The 19,440-nt window shown below is 39.0% G+C and overlaps 1 protein-coding gene across 6 annotated transcripts in view; it reads right to left on the bottom strand.

Annotated features, from left to right (window-relative positions):
• Arhgap12 (Rho GTPase activating protein 12) overlaps positions 1–19,440 on the bottom strand; it is a 105,285-nt gene that overhangs the window by 6,737 nt on the left and 79,108 nt on the right. For 5 of the 6 annotated variants that reach the window (XM_052156286.1, XM_052156285.1, XM_052156284.1 and 2 more), the window contains 6 exons: positions 16,577–16,638; positions 12,852–12,933; positions 5,861–5,962; positions 3,745–3,843; positions 1,284–1,386; positions 420–536 (listed from right to left, as the gene is read on the bottom strand). In XM_052156286.1, coding sequence (XP_052012246.1) covers positions 420–536; positions 1,284–1,386; positions 3,745–3,843; positions 5,861–5,962; positions 12,852–12,933; positions 16,577–16,638 — 565 coding nt within the window. The remainder of the gene's footprint in view (positions 1–419; positions 537–1,283; positions 1,387–3,744; positions 3,844–5,860; positions 5,963–12,851; positions 12,934–16,576; positions 16,639–19,440) is intronic. The other variant, XM_052156287.1, reaches the window with a different exon arrangement.

Raw genomic sequence — 19,440 nt, 5'->3', positions numbered from 1 at the left:
TTTTTAATTAATTTTAAACTTAAGTTACAGCTAAAAGCAAACAATCAGGACCAGGACTATTGGCTCATGCTCCCCTCAGGCTCTTAGTAGCTGTCTCTCTCATTTCCAACTTCTGATCCTTGCGATGCAGAACCAAAACCCCACGTCATGATCTCTAAGACCACCTGCATCTAATTTGTTCTCCTCTGACACAGGCTTCAAAAATGGGAGTTTGAGATTTATATCTGGCTCCATGTTTTAGCTACGCTTAACTGTGTACTTTTTAAAAATCAGTGTTAATTATTCAAATGCTTTTCATCTCTGTAGCAGAAAACTTAACAAATAAAAAATGGAAATATTGGATATATTCAGTTTTAACTTCAAACACCTTATTTCTGACTCAGCCAACATTCATCTCTGTGAGCACCACTTCCCCATACCTTTGATATAACCTTTCTCACGAACAGCTTGCAAAGTGGGGCGCCGGGTAAGAAATTTCTTTAAGTTTTTCTTAGTTTTCTTCTGCTCTGAAGAATCCATGCTGGATCCTTTCATTGCTTAAGACAAACAGATAGTATGTAAAACTTCTCTAATTAGAGTTTTTCCAAAGATAACACAAAACATATTAATCCCATGGTCAAAAATTACAGAAGAAATGGTTATTCTAATTTTAAGTAAAATTTTCATTTTTATAACTAAAAGTTATGTGTGTATATCTAAAATATGTATTATATTGTTGGGAAACAAAAGAAGTGACTTTCTAATCACTTAATTAGAAGGCCAGAAAACTCTTAGGTAACTAAGCATGTGGATTAGTTAAGCCAGAAAAGGGGTGGAGTCACAGCTAATGGCCGATAATACACTTCACAAGAGCCTGCATTTGAAACTATCTTTCTTAAAGCTGGTAGCTTAGCTCTGCTCCCATGTGTGCGCTCTGGCGGTCCACGCGCACGGCTGTGTGCATGAGCACAGGACACTGAGCTGGCTGCCTGGGGCTTGGAGTAAGGGTGGGACTGTGGAATGATGATCCCTTGACTGCAGACTTCCAAAGTCTAAAACTCTAATTTTATACAAAATTACTTATTTTTAACTCAAAAAGGTCTAGCTTCCTAGAGGCCTCGAAAGAAGTGTACTGTATTTTCTCTTGAGGTATTTTGCCTTACAATTACTATATCACATGAATGCATTCTATGGTTAAAAGTGACAATGAGTTAAAAGATAGTACTCAACTAACCCTGTCACTTTTCTAATACTGAAGGCTGCATTTTTATGGGCATTTATCAGCCAACGAGGAAACAACTCACAGCGAAGTTTTTTCAGCTCCTTCTGGTCCTTTTCTTTATCCTGCTTCTCTACCCCTGGTGAATCTGGTGTCTCCTCTTCAGCTGCTTCATCAGCCTCGGCCACCTGCAGGTGTTGGAGAACACACATTACTTCTAGAACTGCTGTAGCTCAACAGCGTATTTTTCAGAATGACTGACTCTTACCAGTGATTTTAGGAAAACAGTGTACAGTATATATGATTTAGGTATTTGATCAATCTTTAAAGTCATAGAGCATTAGGCGTAACTGATTCATTTGGCATTGCACGTGAGTGGTGCAAACAGCACTTAGGAAGAAGCCAGTGATAAAAGCCCATGGGCTTTCTGACAAAAGGGTCAGACTTACATTCCTGGACAGGACAACCATGTTGCCTGTGACAACAGTTTTAAGAGCACACTATTACAGTGTAGAAACAACAGCAGGAGACAGTTAATGTTCACAGATGTTAGGCACTGAAAAGTGCCTTCTACATCTACCGGAGCCTCACCAAGGAAACCTGTACAGGATATCAAACAGTGGACTACATTTCCAAAGCTAAGGACTGTCTCCCTTCTCTCTGAGGTCTGCTACACGCAGTTTATTTCTGTTTATGTATACGTATAAGGAGGGGCACCGCCATTTCTTCTTGCACCAGTACTCTTTACCACAAGGCCTGTCCTTCCGCCCTGTTCCTCAGTGCTGCTCTGGCATAAAGTGTCCATGGGATCCTTCACTTCCTTCTTCGACAAAGTCTTGGGTATTTTTAGCCTCTTTTATCTCCAAAGGAATTTTAGAATAAGGTTCTCAAATTCTACAAGAAAAGTACTTGGAATTTTAATGAGATTCAAAAATCTTCCATCTAGAAATCATTTAGGAAATGCATCTTTGCATCACTGAGTTTGAGACTCAGTGTCTCTCAGTAACATTTTGTGATTGTGTAAGATCAGCTCTCTCTAAGGCTGGGCCTGCACCTGCAGCAGTCTTCCTGCCTTTCTTCAAGTGCTGGGACCTCAGGAAGAAGCCACATTTGGCTCTTCTGTGTTGACAGTTGGTACTTTCACAGCTCACATAAATAGTATGCTCCTCTTTCTTCGCTTGCCTCATTCCTTGTTTCCAGAGACCTCAAATAGAAACAAAACTCCTGCAGCACTGCCCTGCAGTACCTTCCCTAGGCTAGCCCTTCCTAATGTTTTTGGAGTATGTTACACTCCCTCATCACCACAGTACAATGCATCTTACTGTGTGATAATCCAATTTGTTTATTTTGCCCTTGACTATAACTTCTGCAAAGAAGCTGTGGTGTGGTACTGCTTGCAGCCCACATACACACACTCATATAGTTATATACGCATGCATGCATGTACTGCAATTACAGTTGAAAGCCTACATGGGCTAGGGAAGAAGCATTTGAATAGACAGGTCTCAAGATGGATTTCAATGAAGATCATAGGAGGTTTCTAGGAATGAACTACTGGCTACCAAAACCAATTAAGACTGTCCAGCATGCACAAGGCCCCAGGCAAATCAAAACTACCAAAGGCAAGCAAAACAAACATACATACAGACAAAAAGATCATCATGTTACACTGGGAAAACCAGTTTAGAAGGTTATTCTTATTTGGGTAGGAAAATAAAAGTCGGTCATGGTTTCAGAGATAAAGAAGCATATAAAAGAAAAAAATATACATTATACAATATACAGTTTCATGATTTATTTGCTGGAAAAGCTCACATCTCCCTTAAGGGCTATCTTTCATGTCCCTCTTCTAGAAGGCCCTCAGTACAAGTGAGAAGTTAAGAATGCAGAGTACACAGCTCAGGGCGGTCTGATGAGGGAACAATTAATACCTTCAGAAGAGAAGCAGCAGAGAAGTAGACATGGTCTCACTAGACACACTCATGAGGCTACAGCTGCATACACTTCAAAACGTGACCTCTGGCCTCTTTCCATCCAACAGCATCCCTTCCAATGCATTTGGGCACTGAGTAAGTACTATGTAAGTACTGTGCACTAAGCGCTGTTGGTCCTTCTCCATGAACCAATGCCTAACAGAAACCCTGATGCAAACCACTGACATTTTATAAGTGAGGATGTTTAGTCGCATCACTGGCACAAACTGCTAGTCACCTTTGCTTTTCTCACCTGGGTTAGCACATATATGCATGCAGTCTTTCTATCTGTACACTGAAATTTGTGTATACGATCCACAACTAAAAAACCAGGAAAACAGCTTTACAGTTAGAGAGAGAGAGAGAGAGAGAGAGAGAGAGAGACAGAGACAGAGACAGAGACAGACAGACAGACAGACAGCTCTGGCTGTTCTGGAATTCACTATATAAACCAAGCTAGCCTCATATTTACAGGGATCCACCTTCCTCTGTCTCCCAAGTGTTAGGATTAAAGACATGTCATCACCACAGCTGGTTCCACAATAAAAATTTTTGCTTAAGTCAAATACATACCTGGTTATTGATAGTACTACTAATAACTTTAAACCAATCATTAATAACAGCATCATTATCAGACTGAATTAGCAGCTCTGTTCCTTGGCGGGTTTTCAGCTTTAGAGAAAAGAAGGGTGAGAAAAAACACAGTCAGTGCTTTCAACAGAACAAGTGAAAACAAGTACTTCCAAGCCCGAAGTCTACAGTACACCCGGTCTTACACTGACAGCAGTAGAGGCACCATGGCAGCCAGGGGATGCCTCTCACCAGTGTCAGTGCCAGTCTGGTTACTGTGTTGGGAACATGAAGTTGGGAAGTCTAGTAATTCTGGATCCTAAAGTAGTATAGTTTATCATTTAAAATAAATTCAAGTATAAAAGCAATGCAGACAATGGAAACTGAAACATCTGTAAAGAAATAAAAGTCTGTAGTGTATTGCCCACACCTTAAGAATTATTTCATAGTCGAGAATTTCCTTAATCTGGCTACCTATATCTATCTATCTATCTATCTATCTATCTATCTATCTATCTATCTATCTATCTATCTATCTATCTATATCTATATCTATATCTATATCTATATCTATAGAGAGAGAGACTGTAAGTGGACTATGGTTTGTTTTTGTTTTGTTTTTAACACTTCAACTCACAATTGTGAATTGTAGAAACATCCCTTTCTGATCCCTGGCTGATAACTGAGTTTGTTTTTCTAGAGGAACATTTGGCAATTTTCTCCCAATCAATCAATTCCCCCATAATTTCCCAAGTACTATTTAGTAAGGCCATTCCTAAATAAATAAATAAACAAAGTAAGATATGACAAAATAAGGGCATTCCTAAATAAATAAATAAATAAATAAATAAATAAATAAATAGTGAGTGTAAGATATGATGAAATATTAACCTGGAAAACATCAGGTCAAAAAAGACTAAGAAGACACTTTCCTTTGCGATTTCTCAGGAGTTTGACAGTAGGAGTTTGAATTTCAGGAGTTTCAGAATACTGAAATTGTCTAAAATAGGGATAAAGCACATACTATGCCCAAATGCATTTGATCATGGATCCTTTTCTCATTCAGGAACCAGCTACTGAAACTGCAAAGCTGACTCAGGAAGTAATAACATCCTTTCATGCATCTTTCTAGAGGTGGTCCAGCCAACCCCCAACACTAAATGTATGCTGCTATAGACAGGGGAGGGGCTCCCAATCAAAGATAAAAGTTTCTTAAGAGCAGAACAAAGCTAACCACTGTAAGTAGCATCACTGTAGTAGCATTCGTCTTGAGTCTTAGAGATAAACTGCATTTGGGAGGCAGAGCTCGGTGTGGGTTAGAACATAAGGCAGGACAGTAAAGAAATAATCAGGTAGATTCTGCTTGGAAATCACCGGCAATGCCGCCAAAGTGCTTAGCCTCCAAATATGAAAGGCCTAGGATATAAGGCTGTAAGAATGGGGAAACAGAAGACAGATTACAAACACATCTCAAAAATTCCTCCAGCTTTTGCAATGGACTTTACTGCTCTCTGACCCAGGTACACTCTTACAACTCAGGGCCCTGAATGCCTGAGCTGTGTTACAACAGAGTACATGGCAGGTGGTCGACTTCCAAGTCTGGGCCTTGAGAAGCCCTGTCATCTCTCACCCTGCTAAAACCCCGACTTGCCGTGTGGAGAAGCCTGTGCTAGCTTTCTTGAAGAAGCGAGATCTTAGGGAGAAGGAAGTCTAACCATGAGGCAATATAGGACATGTGGGGAAAATAAGTCAGTCCAACCACCCACTCCATCTGAGCCTTGTGACTGGTCCTCAGGTGAGATCAAAGCAGCCATTCTCTCATTCTGCACTAACTGAAATAAGTGAGGGAAGCCCCTTTGCAAGCTGCCAAGCGCTAGAGTAGTCCATTATATGCCAATAAAAAACTGATGCAGATCACAAACTGCTCTGGAAGATTTGGAATGACAAGGAGGAGAGACCTCATTGCTGTAAAATAGTTCTAGGGCCACAGCAACATTAAGAAGACATGAGATACCCCGTGCCCTTACAACATGATGGTACAAATAACTTAGTTACAAACTTTGTCACAACAAAATCCTAAAACATGTACACACTAAAGTCAAGACTGTGAGTTATTTACCTCAAATACGTTCTTCTTGCTCGATTTGTCCTTTGATGCCATTTCAATCACTGCCCCCTTCAGGTCCACTGTGAATTCTGGTTTGGACTGATTACTCCCAAACTTCATTTTAGAGAAAAGAGAAGACTTTATGTGAAATACATGCATAGGTATGTATAAAAGAAGACCAACTATGTATAACAAACAGATTATCTTAAATCCTTCTCTTTTCAGATTCAAAAATTGTAAAGTATATCTAAATCTGATGAGCCTTTAACAGGCTATGATCATGTTAATTCCCAGAGAAGGAAATCAGGAAATGCTATTAATTGCAAACAAGTGGACATGGATATACTGCAGCTTCACAGTTCTAGTTCTATAACTTATGCTACACTGTATGTGGCTATATAAGATTATGTTTTAAATGCAATGCCCAATTATCTCCTGTACATAAATCACAAGCAGATGCCACACACATTTTCTAAGAAACTTCCTCTAATCCTGTTTTGTGCTTTCAAGACTTACTAGCTTGTCACCTAATTCTGTGCCAATAACTAATGACCAACAGAAACAGAAACCCTAAACCCCATCATTTCACTCAACCTTTGCTAGAAATGATAAGTGAAATGCTAAAGCCTTTAGCAACATAGTAAGAGCCATGAAAAGATCAAGAAAACAGGTGGAAAGGGTAGTAAAAAAAAAAAAAAAAACCTAACAAACCTTGGCTCTTTATTATGTTTTGTAAAACTACACAAGAAAGTGATTAGCAGAAAGAAAATGTGCACTAAACATATTTATTCTGTTGGCAAGCCTCTGATAACTTAAAATTTCTACTCAGCCTGCTTAGTAAGAATAAAAGAAGATTATTCCTATGGTACTGCCATGATTTGGTACTTTAAAATTTCTAAGAACTACAATTTACATGTAATAAAGATTACAAATATTTCCTGAATTTTATATAAGAAGTTTCATTTGCTAAAATGTCATGTCAATATATACTTGCCCCTGGACTCAGGCCCAACAATGTTGTGGAAGATAACCTCCTACTGTAACAACAGTATTCCACTTAGCAGCTTTGCACTTAAGAAATGGCCAGACTCCAACTGCTTCATTTTTCTTCAGCTTTTCAGTGAGTAGTAAAGATTTACACATTGTACTTGTCATAACAAAACAAGAAATAGGCGCCAAAAGTAATTTACTCCTGAAAAATTTCTACCTTTGTAACTAAAGCAATTAACCATAAAGCTATAACAGACATAGTAATATTCTGGGCAGAACTGGAACATTCCAAATGTTTTATAACTTGAAATACACTTAGTAAAACAAAATCAATAACTTAATTAGCTACTAGTATGTTCTGTTGATGGTTAAGGTGATCTAAGAGAACATACAACTAACCAGTTAAAGATACGAAAAATGAGAGAAAAACACAATCAGTATGTTTGGCAACATTTTTTCTCATTCTTTTTTAAAGCATAGTACCTTACTGCAATCACCTCCCTGTCAGTGTATTCAGGGTACCAACAACAAAACAAAACAACAAAATCCTCAACCAGAAGTAAGAGGATACGACTAGATACCAACAGTGACAGATCAAACACGGCTAAACTTTACATCTGATGATGGACAGATTTTTTTTTCCCTAAGAAGAAAGCAGAGAAAGGAAGAACACATAGATTGAGCCCTATTGGCAAAAGGACATGAGGCAAAGAAAGAAAATGATTTCATAACAACATACAACAGTGGAATAGCACATATAAGAGAACGGTGAAACCAGGTAGCATAAGCACACAATTCTATAAGCAGACACCATACTAGCATAGTCAAACTCCCAATCGTGTATTCCGAAGACAGAATGCCTACAGTACTTTGTAATTATAAAAATTCATGTTTATTTTTTAGATGAATGGCTTACAAGACGTATCATAAATAAGCACATCTTAACCTATATTCACAACAACTAAAGGTTAACAGAAAGGACTCACGTCTGGTTCTCAGGTGCCTTGCCCAGCCTCTCTGCTCAGAAACCCTGGCCTTCCTCCTGAGGAGTACTGGGCAGTATCTTATGACCTCTTCAGGTCAGTTCCTGCTTGCAGCTTACCTTCCACTTCCTCTGGAATACCAGGACAGAAGTGATCTTTATCTCTGTGGGACATCTGACAATGTCTAGTTCTAGTTAAGTGAGAGGTAGGGGTACTAGTCATCTGCAAAACACCTTGGTTCATAGATACCATTCACAACAGAAAAGCCTATCCTAAAAACAGTTCTATTTGGGGGAATTTTAAAAGTATAAGAGAATGCTTCAAAGGCTAGTGGGCTGGCTCAGTGAATGAAGGTGCCTGTTGAGCAGGCCTGGTGACCAGAGTTTACAGCCAGAACGGACAGTGGGAGAAGGACACCTTCTGAAAGCTGTCCCCTGCCTCCATGTGCACCTGCACTGTCTCCCTCCCCCACCTTGCTCTCTTCCTCACCACACAGAGATGAAAAATAATTATTAAAAGAATGCTTCAGTGGGCTGGAGAGATGGCTTAGCCGTTAAAGGTGAGGCTCACGACCAAAAATATAAAAGAATACTTCAGTAACCACTGACGCTTGTGTATTATTTGTGTGCAGCTTTCTCAACTGCAGGAGGAATGTGTGTGTGTTCCATTTATTCAACTGTAACTGTTCTTTGAGAAAAGGAAAGAATGGTGATTAAAAAAGAAGAAACAAAGAGTTGATGAGCATGGCTCTGGATGAGTATAAGGTTGAGAGTCTGCTATTTTTGTCAGTGATCTCTTGGGATTTTGATGTGGTTATGACTTCTAAAGAACTATACTTCTCTTACAATGTGACCATTGTAACTGTAACTCAATGCCATTCAAACTAAACTGCCAGCAGCAATAGGGAAATACACTGACAAGACCCAATGTCAGCCTGCACCTTCTGAGAGTTACTAAGAATCTGTTCTCTCATCTCAGGTAAGAGCAACTCCACTGCAGAAAGGGGAGTGTCTTACCCATGTCGCCTGAGTGGAGAAACAAAACTAGATTCTTTCAAATCATGTCCAGTAATCCTAAGAGATGTCTTACATATCCTGCCAAAACCTTGGTATTTATGAAGTATTTGCAAAACACATCATATACTTCTTATTTAGATATAACTATTGGTATTTACTGAACCATTAATAAAACTTCACCTAAGGTAAATTCAAACAATAAATCTCCCAAATGAAAATGTCATTAATAATCCTTCAAATTCAAAATTGACTAGCCCAGTGAATTCTGAACTGTATTTCACTAAGGCCTACCCTCATGTCTGCATTTTTTAAAAGTTACATACAGGGCTGAAGATGGCTAAGTAAGAGTGCAGCATGAGCTGGTAACCTGAGTTCAATTCCACAAAGTTGTTCTCTGCTGCTATATTTAAACCATGTCTGTCTGTCTGTCTGTCGTCTGTCTCAGATTAAAAAAGAAGAACTGAAATCACAAGCATAGCTATGCCGCTGACCTCACTCAGCACTGTCTACTCTCCATCTCCCACGGCCTTCAACAGGTAAGGCTCATTAGTTATCAAGTAAGTGAATACTATACAGTTTGTTTCAGGTATTGGTTATTATTTATTAATCTTAACTGCTTCTCCATTTCTTTTCTTTCATGCATCCATCAGCTTCTAATAAAAGTTGAGCCACAAGCACAAAGAAAAAAAATAATTACACAATTCTTCAACACAATGGCACCACATACTTTACTTCAGGGAAAAGGAGGAAGACATAATGATCAATCTACTTTTAAAAAGATAGGTCAAACCAACATTTCTCTCTCGTGATATCAATGTATATTCTAAGTTATTTTCACTATAGTAGACGAACAGAGAATTAACTCAAGGGTTAGTGAGGCACAAAAAGAATATTTTTTTTAAAAAAAGATGTTTATTTGTTTGTTTATTATGTGAGTATATATGCTGTCTTCAGACTCTCCAGAAGAGGACGTCAGATCTCATTATGGATGGCTGTGAGCCACGATGTGGTTGCTGTGATTTGAACTCAGGACCTTTGGAAGAGCAGTCAGTGCTCTTAACCGCTGAGCATCTCTCCAGTTCCCAAGAAGAAATATTCTAGAATGCTCACATTCATGTACAACTGATATGGATTTTTAGAGTGCCATTATACAGCCTGAGAAAGAGCAGCTCGGGAATGTGTAGCTTAGCAGGTTCAGCACTGCTCTGCATGACTGCATCACAAATGTAGAAAACAAAAGGCTGTTAGGAGTTTGATAATTGTTCTCTCTTTCCTCAAACCATTGGTCTTACACTAATTTAAAATAAATCAGTATTTGTAAGAAAATGCAGGTTAGATAGGATATAAAACAGACCAGATACATATAGAATAATTTCATTTTAAATTTTATTTGAATACTGACACTTCAATTGCAATTACTGAAAGTTCTAGAAATACCTAGAGTATGAACTCAGGAGCCACTCTCAATATTCTAAACACAGATCTGTCACTTGGTACTTGTGAAACCTTAAGTCTGAATGTTTGATGTCTCAATGTCCCACCTATAATGGGAAAGAAGGACAAGAGAAATGGCTGTCTTGGAGTAGAAGGAAAAAATGTGCAGAATCCTGTGCATTTAGAACATGCCAGCATTTAAAACATTAGCAACTGTAAGTGACAAGCTGGTAGCATCGTAACTGCAACTGTAACAGCCAAGAACAGTAAACATCAGGGATACTGATTCCCCCAGATTTTCTTTTGTTGCTGAGAATAGTTTTAGCTATCCTGGGTTTTTTGTCGTTCCAGATGATTTTGATAATTGCTCTTTCTAACTCTGTGAAGAATTGAGTTGGGATTTTGATGGGTATTGCATTGAATCTGTATATTGCTTTTGGCAAAATGGCCATTTTAACTATATTGATTCTACCGATCCATGAGCATGGGAGGTTTTCCCATTTTTTGAGGTCTTCTTCCATTTCCTTCTTCAGAGTCTTGAAGTTCTTGTCATAAAGATCTTTCACATGTTTGGTAAGAGTCACCCCAAGATACTTTATACTGTTTGTGGCTATTGTGAAGGGGGTCATTTCCCTAATTTCTTTCTCAGCCTGCTTATCCTTTGAGTATAGGGAGGCCACTGATTTGCTTGAGTTGATTTTATAACCTGCCACTTTGCTGATCAGTATCCCTGACCTCAAGCAATACTACAGAGCAATAGTGTTAAAAACTGCATGGTATTGGTACAGTGACAGGCAGGAGGATCAATGGAACAGGATTGAAGATCCAGAAATGAACCCACACACCTATGGCCACTTGATCCTCGACAAAGAGGCTGAAAACATCCAATGGAAAAAAGATAGCCTTTTCAACAAATGGTGCTGGTTCAACTGGAGGTCAGCATGCAGAAGAATGCGAATTGATCCATCCTTGTCTCTTTGTACTAAGCTCAAATCCAAATGGATCAAGGACCTCCACATAAAGCTAGACACTCTGAAGCTAATAGAAAAGAAACTGGGGAAGACCCTTGAGGACATCGGTACAGGGAGAAAGTTTCTGAACAGAACACCAATAGCGTATGCCCTAAGAGCAAGAATTGACAAATGGGACCTCATAAAATTACAAAGTTTCTGTAAGGCAAAGGACACCATCAAGAGGACAAATTGGCAACCAACAAATTGGGAAAAGATCTTCACCAATCCTACATCAGATAGAGGGCTAATATCCAATATATATAAAGAACTCAAGAAGTTAGACTCCAGAAAACCAAACAACCCTATTAAAAAATGGGGTATAGAGTTAAACAAGGAATTCTCACCTGAAGAAATTCGGATGGCGGAGAAGCATCTTAAAAAATGCTTAGCTTCATTAATCATTAGGGAAATGCAAATCAAAACAACCCTAAGATTTCATCTCACACCAGTCAGAATGGCTAAGATTAAAAATTCAGGAGACAGCAGGTGTTGGAGAGAGTGTGGAGAAAGAGGAACACTCCTCCACTGCTGGTGGGGTTGCAAATTGGTACAACCACTCTGGAAAGCAGTCTGGCGGTTCCTCCGAAAACTGGGCACCTCCCTTCCAGAAGATCCTGCTATACCACTCCTGGGCATATACCCAGAGGATTCCCCACCATGTAATAAGGATACATGCTCTACTATGTTCATAGCAGCCCTATTTATAATTGCCAGATGCTGGAAAGAACCCAGGTATCCCTCAACAGAAGAGTGGATGCAAAAAATGTGGTATATCTACACAATGGAGTACTATTCAGCCATTAGAAACAATGAATTCATGAAATTCTTAGGCAAATGGATGGAGTTAGAGAACATCATACTAAGTGAGGTAACCCAGACTCAAAAGGTGAATCATGGTATGCACTCACTAATAAGTGGTTATTAACCTAGAAAACTGGAATACCCAAAACATAATCCACACATCAAATGAGGTACAAGAAGAAAGGAGGAGCGGCCCCTGGTTCTGGAAAGACTCAGTGAAACAGTACTCAGCAAAACCAGAACGGGGAAGTGGGAAGGGGTGGGTGGGAGGACAGGGGAAAAGAAGGGGGCTTACGGGACTTTCGGGGAGTGGGGGGCTAGAAAAGGGGAAATCATTTGAAATGTAAATAAAAATTATATCGAATAAAAAAAATTCTTAAAAAAAAAAAGGACAGTAAACATCAAAAATAAACAGTGTCAGCAGTTCACAAAGCAAGCCCCATTTCTTATTTGCCTAGAAACTGCCTGACATTACAGACATGGACATCTGAGTCACTTCCTAGTCACAAGAGTAGCAAACAGACAAAGGTAGGCTCAACCACATGACTACCTATTTTCTAAGTAAGTATCTGAAATAATAATTAAAACCACAGAAAAGCTTTCACATCCTATGAATTAATATTCTGCAATGCTCAAGTTGTGAGCTGTCGGTTCAAAGGATAAAGCCAACTGCTGATTTTAACACAGCCACAGTCTGTGCTCGTCACAGTGGACATTCAGATGCTACAGCACTCACATAAGTCCATTTCCACATAAAAATACTTACCCAGCTTGTACTACTCCCTTGAGTTTTCGTAAAAAGTAAAGATGAACCCTGTAGCACTGCCCAAGAAGACAACCAATTCTTCCTGCAAATATACAGATGAAAACAACACTATCAATCAAAAGAAACCAAGACCTACTTAGCACTATCACTGCTGTCCACAATTTAATGGTTAGTACTTGAACTATTTATACTAGATACATGATTCTAATGGCATCCATAGTCATTTGAGTGCCTCAATCTGACACATAACCCCCATATAAACAAATGAGGTTAGTCAGAAATATAAATAATCAAAATAGCTGTAACCAAAACCAGGTGTTTTCACATAGAACGAATCTAGCACACTATGATTAAAATCTTAATTTATTTTAGTCATACAAATAGAGCATATGTATATGTTCCATAGATACGAGATATATCAAATACTAGATATGTTAAAAGTATATACTAAATGACAGACCAACTGCTAAGATTTTAAAAATTATTGAATTACAAAGGCAACACATCTATGTGAAAACTCTGAATATAAACTTGTGTAAAGGACAGGCTGGTGAGGTGGCTTATCAAGAAAAGGCACCCGCTGCCAAGCTCAAGAATCTGAGTTCAGTCCCCTGGACCCACATACTATAATGGGAAACTCACACAATTCTCCAACATCAATACTCAACATTGTCAAAACCTGTAAAGCCCCTCCCCCAACCCACATTACAGAGACAAAAAAGTGTCTAGTATATATGGGTCTTTTAAAAGTGTTATGTATTACTATTTTGTGTGTGTGTGCATGTGAGGTCAGAGGATACCTCTGGAGTCAGTTCTCTGCTTCCATCCTTATGCAGGTCCTACAGTCCAACTGAAGCTGTCAGGCTTGGGCAGCAAGCATTCACTGCTGAGCCATCTTGCTAGCCCTGTATTTGGTCTTTTAAACACACTGACCACTAGAAAGCTGTAGAGGTGGCTCAGTAGTTAAAAGTGACTTTGGCTCTTGCAGAGGACCTAGGTTCAATCTCCAGCAAACACATAGTATTTCACAACCATTTGTGAGCCCAGTTCCAGAGGTCCCAGATCCCCTTCTGACATCAATGGACCCAGCAGGCACATGGTACACATATATGCACACACAGAAAAAACACTCTTACACATAAAATTAAAAATATTAAAAGAAAATGTCTACTAATTTACTGTCCTGTCTCCAGATACACAAGTAAGATTCACAATAAACATTTGTACTACTACTGATGTTCCTACTAATAACTTTAAAGGTGATTGATGGTTTAGTCTGGCCTTCTTCGTTATCTTAAATTATCCATTAAAATTTTCCTTTCTTCCCTTCTTCGTTATCTTAAATTATCTATTAAAATTTTTTTGCTTAAATGTTTCTCCCATTGGAGTGAACCTTACATTATTTGACAATCTATTTTTGTACCTACTTCAAGCCTAGAAAATGTCTTTATAAGTAGCAAACACAGATTAGTATTTGTAAATAATATTACAGGGGAAACTGAGTTGCTGGAGGGGGTAAAAGGAATGTTAACTCCACATACTATAGTGCTATAGAGATGATTTAGTACTGCTTTTCCATGCAGTCCCACACAACCAGTTTGTGGGAACTCTGCAAGGACTTGGGTTTGCTAACTTTGTCAGAATGTAGGATTCAATAACTGTCAGTGAGATCTACTTTTCCATTTATTTCCTGAAGTTTATGCACACCTGTTTTTGCCTGTTTGATTTGTCCAATGAAATATAATTTAGTCTCAGTCTTATGTGTCCTAGGGCCGAGCTTCAGTGTGGAGCCAAGAATGACCTTGACCTTTCTGACCCTCCGCCTTCCTGCAGCTGGGGATTGCAGCCAGGGCTTTGTGTATGTAGCAAAAGAGCTGCTGTCCTTAGCCCATCAATGATTAGTACTAATCATCAGTGCTTCCCCACAAACAGAGTCACAATCCGATTATTTTATGCTCTTGAATACACATGTGTATATGCTGAAGTATAGCATGTGTTTGTGTGTGAGGCTATGCAAGCACATGCATGGGCTAGAAGAGGACATGGAGTGTTCTCCTCTATCACTCTCTACATTTCCTTTACGGCACGGTCTCTGCCTAAATCTAAAGTTCTTGCTTGAGGCTGGGCTGGCAGCCAGCAAATCCTAGTGTGTCTCCTGTCTCTGCCCCTACTGCACTGTGGGTACTGTGGGAGACTGCGTGGCTTGTTACAGGAGTGCTTGGGATCCAAACTCAGGTCCTCATGGCTGTGCAGGAGGCACTCAGACCCACTGGGCCACCTCTCAGCTCCCTGCTTTGCCATTTTAGAGTATCCATGTTTGTAATACTTCAAATGCATCTCTTCTTTGCTAGGCTCCTACTCCTGCTTTATTTTTTAAACTTTAATATCCCTGCTCATAGCTCTAAATCACTTTAGGCTGTTTTTAAACACAGTTCTCTGTTTCGATCTGAGCACCCATTGTTTTAGTAGATCTAAATCATCTATCTGCATGTTAGAAGTAGTGATGAGGATTCTAACAGTTTATTAAAATGCATTTTCTATTTCATTTTGTGTGGACCTCTTTTATGCTGTTTTGGGATGACTTTTATTCGTTTGTGAATCTATTTCATATTTCTCTACTATGAAAGATGCTTTTCTCCCTTTTCAACTTCAGATGTAAAAGGAAGAATTATTTTCCTTTCTTTAAAAGAAAATGTTGTGTGTGTGTATGGTACTTGCATGCAAGTATGCAGGTGCCCAATGACTACATACACACAGGCAGAAGCCAGAGCAGACACTGAGTGACTTCTTCCACCACTCCTGCCTTACTGCCTTGAGACAGGGTGTCTCGCTGAATGAGGACTCATTTTGGCTAGGCTGGCTAGCTGACCAGTGAGCCCTTGGCATCTGACTATTTTTTCCCCCTGATGCTGGGGGAAGCAGCCATGTGCAGTTCCACCTAGCTTCTTTACATGGGTGGTGGGGATTTGAACTCAGGCCTCCACAAAGCAAGCACTTCTAACCACTGTACCAATTTTACATTTGCAAAATTAACTAAGCAAAATACTCAGTATAATACTGTGTGTAAAAACAATAATTGTAAGCACCCTAAATGCATACTAACAGCAGGTCTAGTTACATTCTTGCCAATAAATAATGATTAACTTGCTAGTGATTAACTACTCTGTAGCAGCACGTGCTGTGCTAGCTGTGATGTAATGAACTAGGACCATCTCCAAGATAAATATGAAGTAGAGCATGTTTAAAAGTGTTGTCTGTGGCTGGGCATGATGGAACGTGCCTTTAATCCAAGCACTTGGGAGGCAGGCAGATCTTTGTGAATTTGAGGCCAGCCTGAATTGCAAATCAAGTCCAAGACACCTAGGAGGTCTGTTATACAGAGAAACTCTGCCTGGGGTTGGGGAGTGTCATCCATCTATCTATCTATCTATCCATCCATCCATCCATCCATCCATCCATCCATCCAACCATCCAAACATCTACATGTAAATTCTCCGTAAAGTACTTATGTTCATAGGACCTGACACGGGAACACAAAGCTGAAGATTTTTCCTATGAATATTATTTTTAAAATATGTTAACAAAAGAAATATTTTCATGACAAACTTACTAGAAAATATATGACTGAAAATTATCCTAAACCATTTTATTAGCACTACTGGAATATAAGTTTTCATTTACTTCAATCAAATAAACATGTAAGAATATTAAAGATTCATACTTACCGAACCTTTTTCCCATTTTCAGTAATTTTTGTTACATTTAGCAATCCATATTTCTCCTGACCCTACGGAACAAAGTAATACTCTTAATGTAAAATTCATACAAATAATGTCTAAATTATAATAATTACTGGAATCCAAATGACCTTGCACTACAGAAACAAGAGATTAGTTAGTATACAGCACACCTATATCACAGAATTATACTTATCTTGACATTGTCAGTAATTTATAATTAAGCGGTTTTGTTGTTGTTGTTTGTTTTTTGTTTTTTTGTTTTTTGTTTTTTGTTTTTTAGAAAGGGTTCCTGCAGTCCAGGATGGCCTGGAATTTGCTATGTACCAAAACCTACCCTTGAACTCCTTCCCTTCTTCCCCCACTACTCACAGGTAGTAGGAGATTAGAGACATGCCCAACAACACCTGGCAGAATATCTTTTTCTCCTTAAGTCACAGCAGCCATTTAGATATTTTGTTAGCAATTAGAGTTTTACCAGTAACCACCAGAAAAACGGTTTCTATCTGCTTTGCAAATATGGAGGCCTGAGTTCAAATCCCTACCACCCATGTACAAAAGCCAAGTGGGGCTACACATGCCTGGATCCCCAGCACTGGGGGAGGAAACAGGCAGATGCCAAGGGCTCACTGGTCAGCCTATCAAAGAATGTGATGTGATGTTATGATGATACATTTAAAAAATACTAATCTTGTCAGAACATGATGACTATGCAGACAAATGATAATAAATTATTCAAAAGTGCCCAGTACCCTGCACAGAATTATGTGATGTAGAGAGATGTCAGTGTGTGCTTAATTAAACAGATCACCATTAGCCGGGCAGTGGTGGTGCACGCCTTTAATCCCAGCACTTGGAGGCAGAGGCAGGTGGATTTCTGAGTTTGAGGCCAGCCTGGTCTACAGAGTGAGTTCCAGGACAGCCAGGGCTACACAGAGAAACCCTGTCTCAGAAAAAAACAAAATAAATAAATAAATAGATCACCATGTGCTGACTGAGTCCTGAAAATACTAGACTAGCTATGACATTACAAATGTAAAAGTGACAAAACTTTATCACTAACCATCATGCAAGCAAAAGCTAGTTGATGTTTTCTCAAAAGTCCTGCAAATAATACTTTCTGACTAAATTAGTTTCCTATACAAATGAGATTCATCAAAATGAGTTGGTGGCTATTATAATCATCAACACTAAAACAATATGTACATGAGACAGCAGCCAATTATAACTCAACTGAAACACATATACAAGCACAAAGAAAATAAATTTATTTCTTTTTAAAAAATATTTGTTGTTATTTTTACTCATGTGTATTTATTTGCAGGTGTGTGCACACAAGTGTGGATGCCTGCAGAGGTCAGCAGGAGGGTCAGATCCTGTGGTACAGGAATCACAGGCAGTGTTAGCTGCCTGATAATGAGTGCTGGGAACCAAACTCGGGTCCTCTGAAGGAGCAGCAAACATTCCTAACCTCTCCAGCACCAAAAATTTATTTCTGTTTGATTCCTCAGCAAATTCTAAGTACTTTAACAAGAAAATATAAATCTTTTTTATATAGCATATAAATATAATATTGACTATCTTCTCAATAATGTTTAGAAGATAATGTTTGAAACTTTGCTTGCATCTCTAGCTGAAAAATTGTTAATTCTTATTTATTGTTGGCATACTAAAAACTTGGAAATAACTTAGTCAAAATTTTACTATAATCATTTTACAAAGCATAGGTGTTTGATCTCTCAGATACACATTTGATACTTTTCATAAGAACCCTATTGCCTTTCAACAAAAATGCCAATGACACAATTTTAAGTATGTACAAGATACTACATAAATACAATTTTAAGTATATATAAGTCACTACATAAGAGCCTTATGAATTTACTGTCCTTTTATCAAATACAGGTAAAAGTTTTCAAAAAAAATGAGAATAACAACATTAACTTCTCTGGATGGGTCACTTAATATGAAGTGACAGAAGTGAGACTCTGGAATGTTTTTAAAGCTACAGCTGGGATAGCATAAAAGCAGCAGGAGCAGCAGCAGCAGGAGGAAGAGGAGGAAGGAGATTCAGGTATCAAAATAAAGAGTGAGAACGAATGGCATAGCAGTAGTGACAGACGGTAGGAGTGCAAGAATGAGAAAGCATGTAAGTCAGACATGTTTACCAGAGTCAGCAGACAGATAAAACTGAGTAAAACCAGAAATAAAAGACATGCAAGAGGCTACATTTGTTCAGGCACTGTTCAAAAGGACCCAGTGCTTTCCCCAAATTACCACACAAAGTAAGATGGACTCACTGGTGCTCTAAATACTGAGCACTCTCATTTGAATATAAAAGAATAAAACTTGCTATACCCAAAACTACAGAAAGTACCCCAAACTAATCATCACATAAAATGTTAAGTGCTCCGAGAAATGGACTCCTCTCTCAACTTGGACAGAACTGAATTCAACCTGGAAGGCAAAGAACAGAATCAGAGCAGCTTCCTACAAGAGCTGACCTCGGACCTACAGAGTAGCCAGATGGGGACAGGAGGAGAAAGGCCAAGAACACCACAGGGCCCATCAATTATGAGGCAAGGTAGACAAGTGGCAAGAAGAGTGGCACTAAGAGACAAGAGCATGGCTGGCAACCAGCTGCACCCCTCTATTGATATGCCGAAGAAGGCCAAAGGTCTGACCTCGACCAAGGATAGTGAGAAAGGGGCTAAATTCTAGAAGGACACGGGTCATGAAGGACAGGGACAACATACAGAGATGGGAAAGGGGGGACATGAGCAGAGTGCCAAGTTTAAGCAACTAGGTAGATAGCAGACTCTGCTTCAATGTCACATTTTTAGAAAATCTTC

This window comes from Apodemus sylvaticus, chromosome 14 (genome assembly GCF_947179515.1).
Source record: "Apodemus sylvaticus chromosome 14, mApoSyl1.1, whole genome shotgun sequence".
NCBI lineage: Eukaryota > Metazoa > Chordata > Mammalia > Rodentia > Muridae > Apodemus > Apodemus sylvaticus.
Note: the sequence above shows the minus strand (reverse complement) of the source record. Positions and strands in the feature narration are given on the sequence as shown.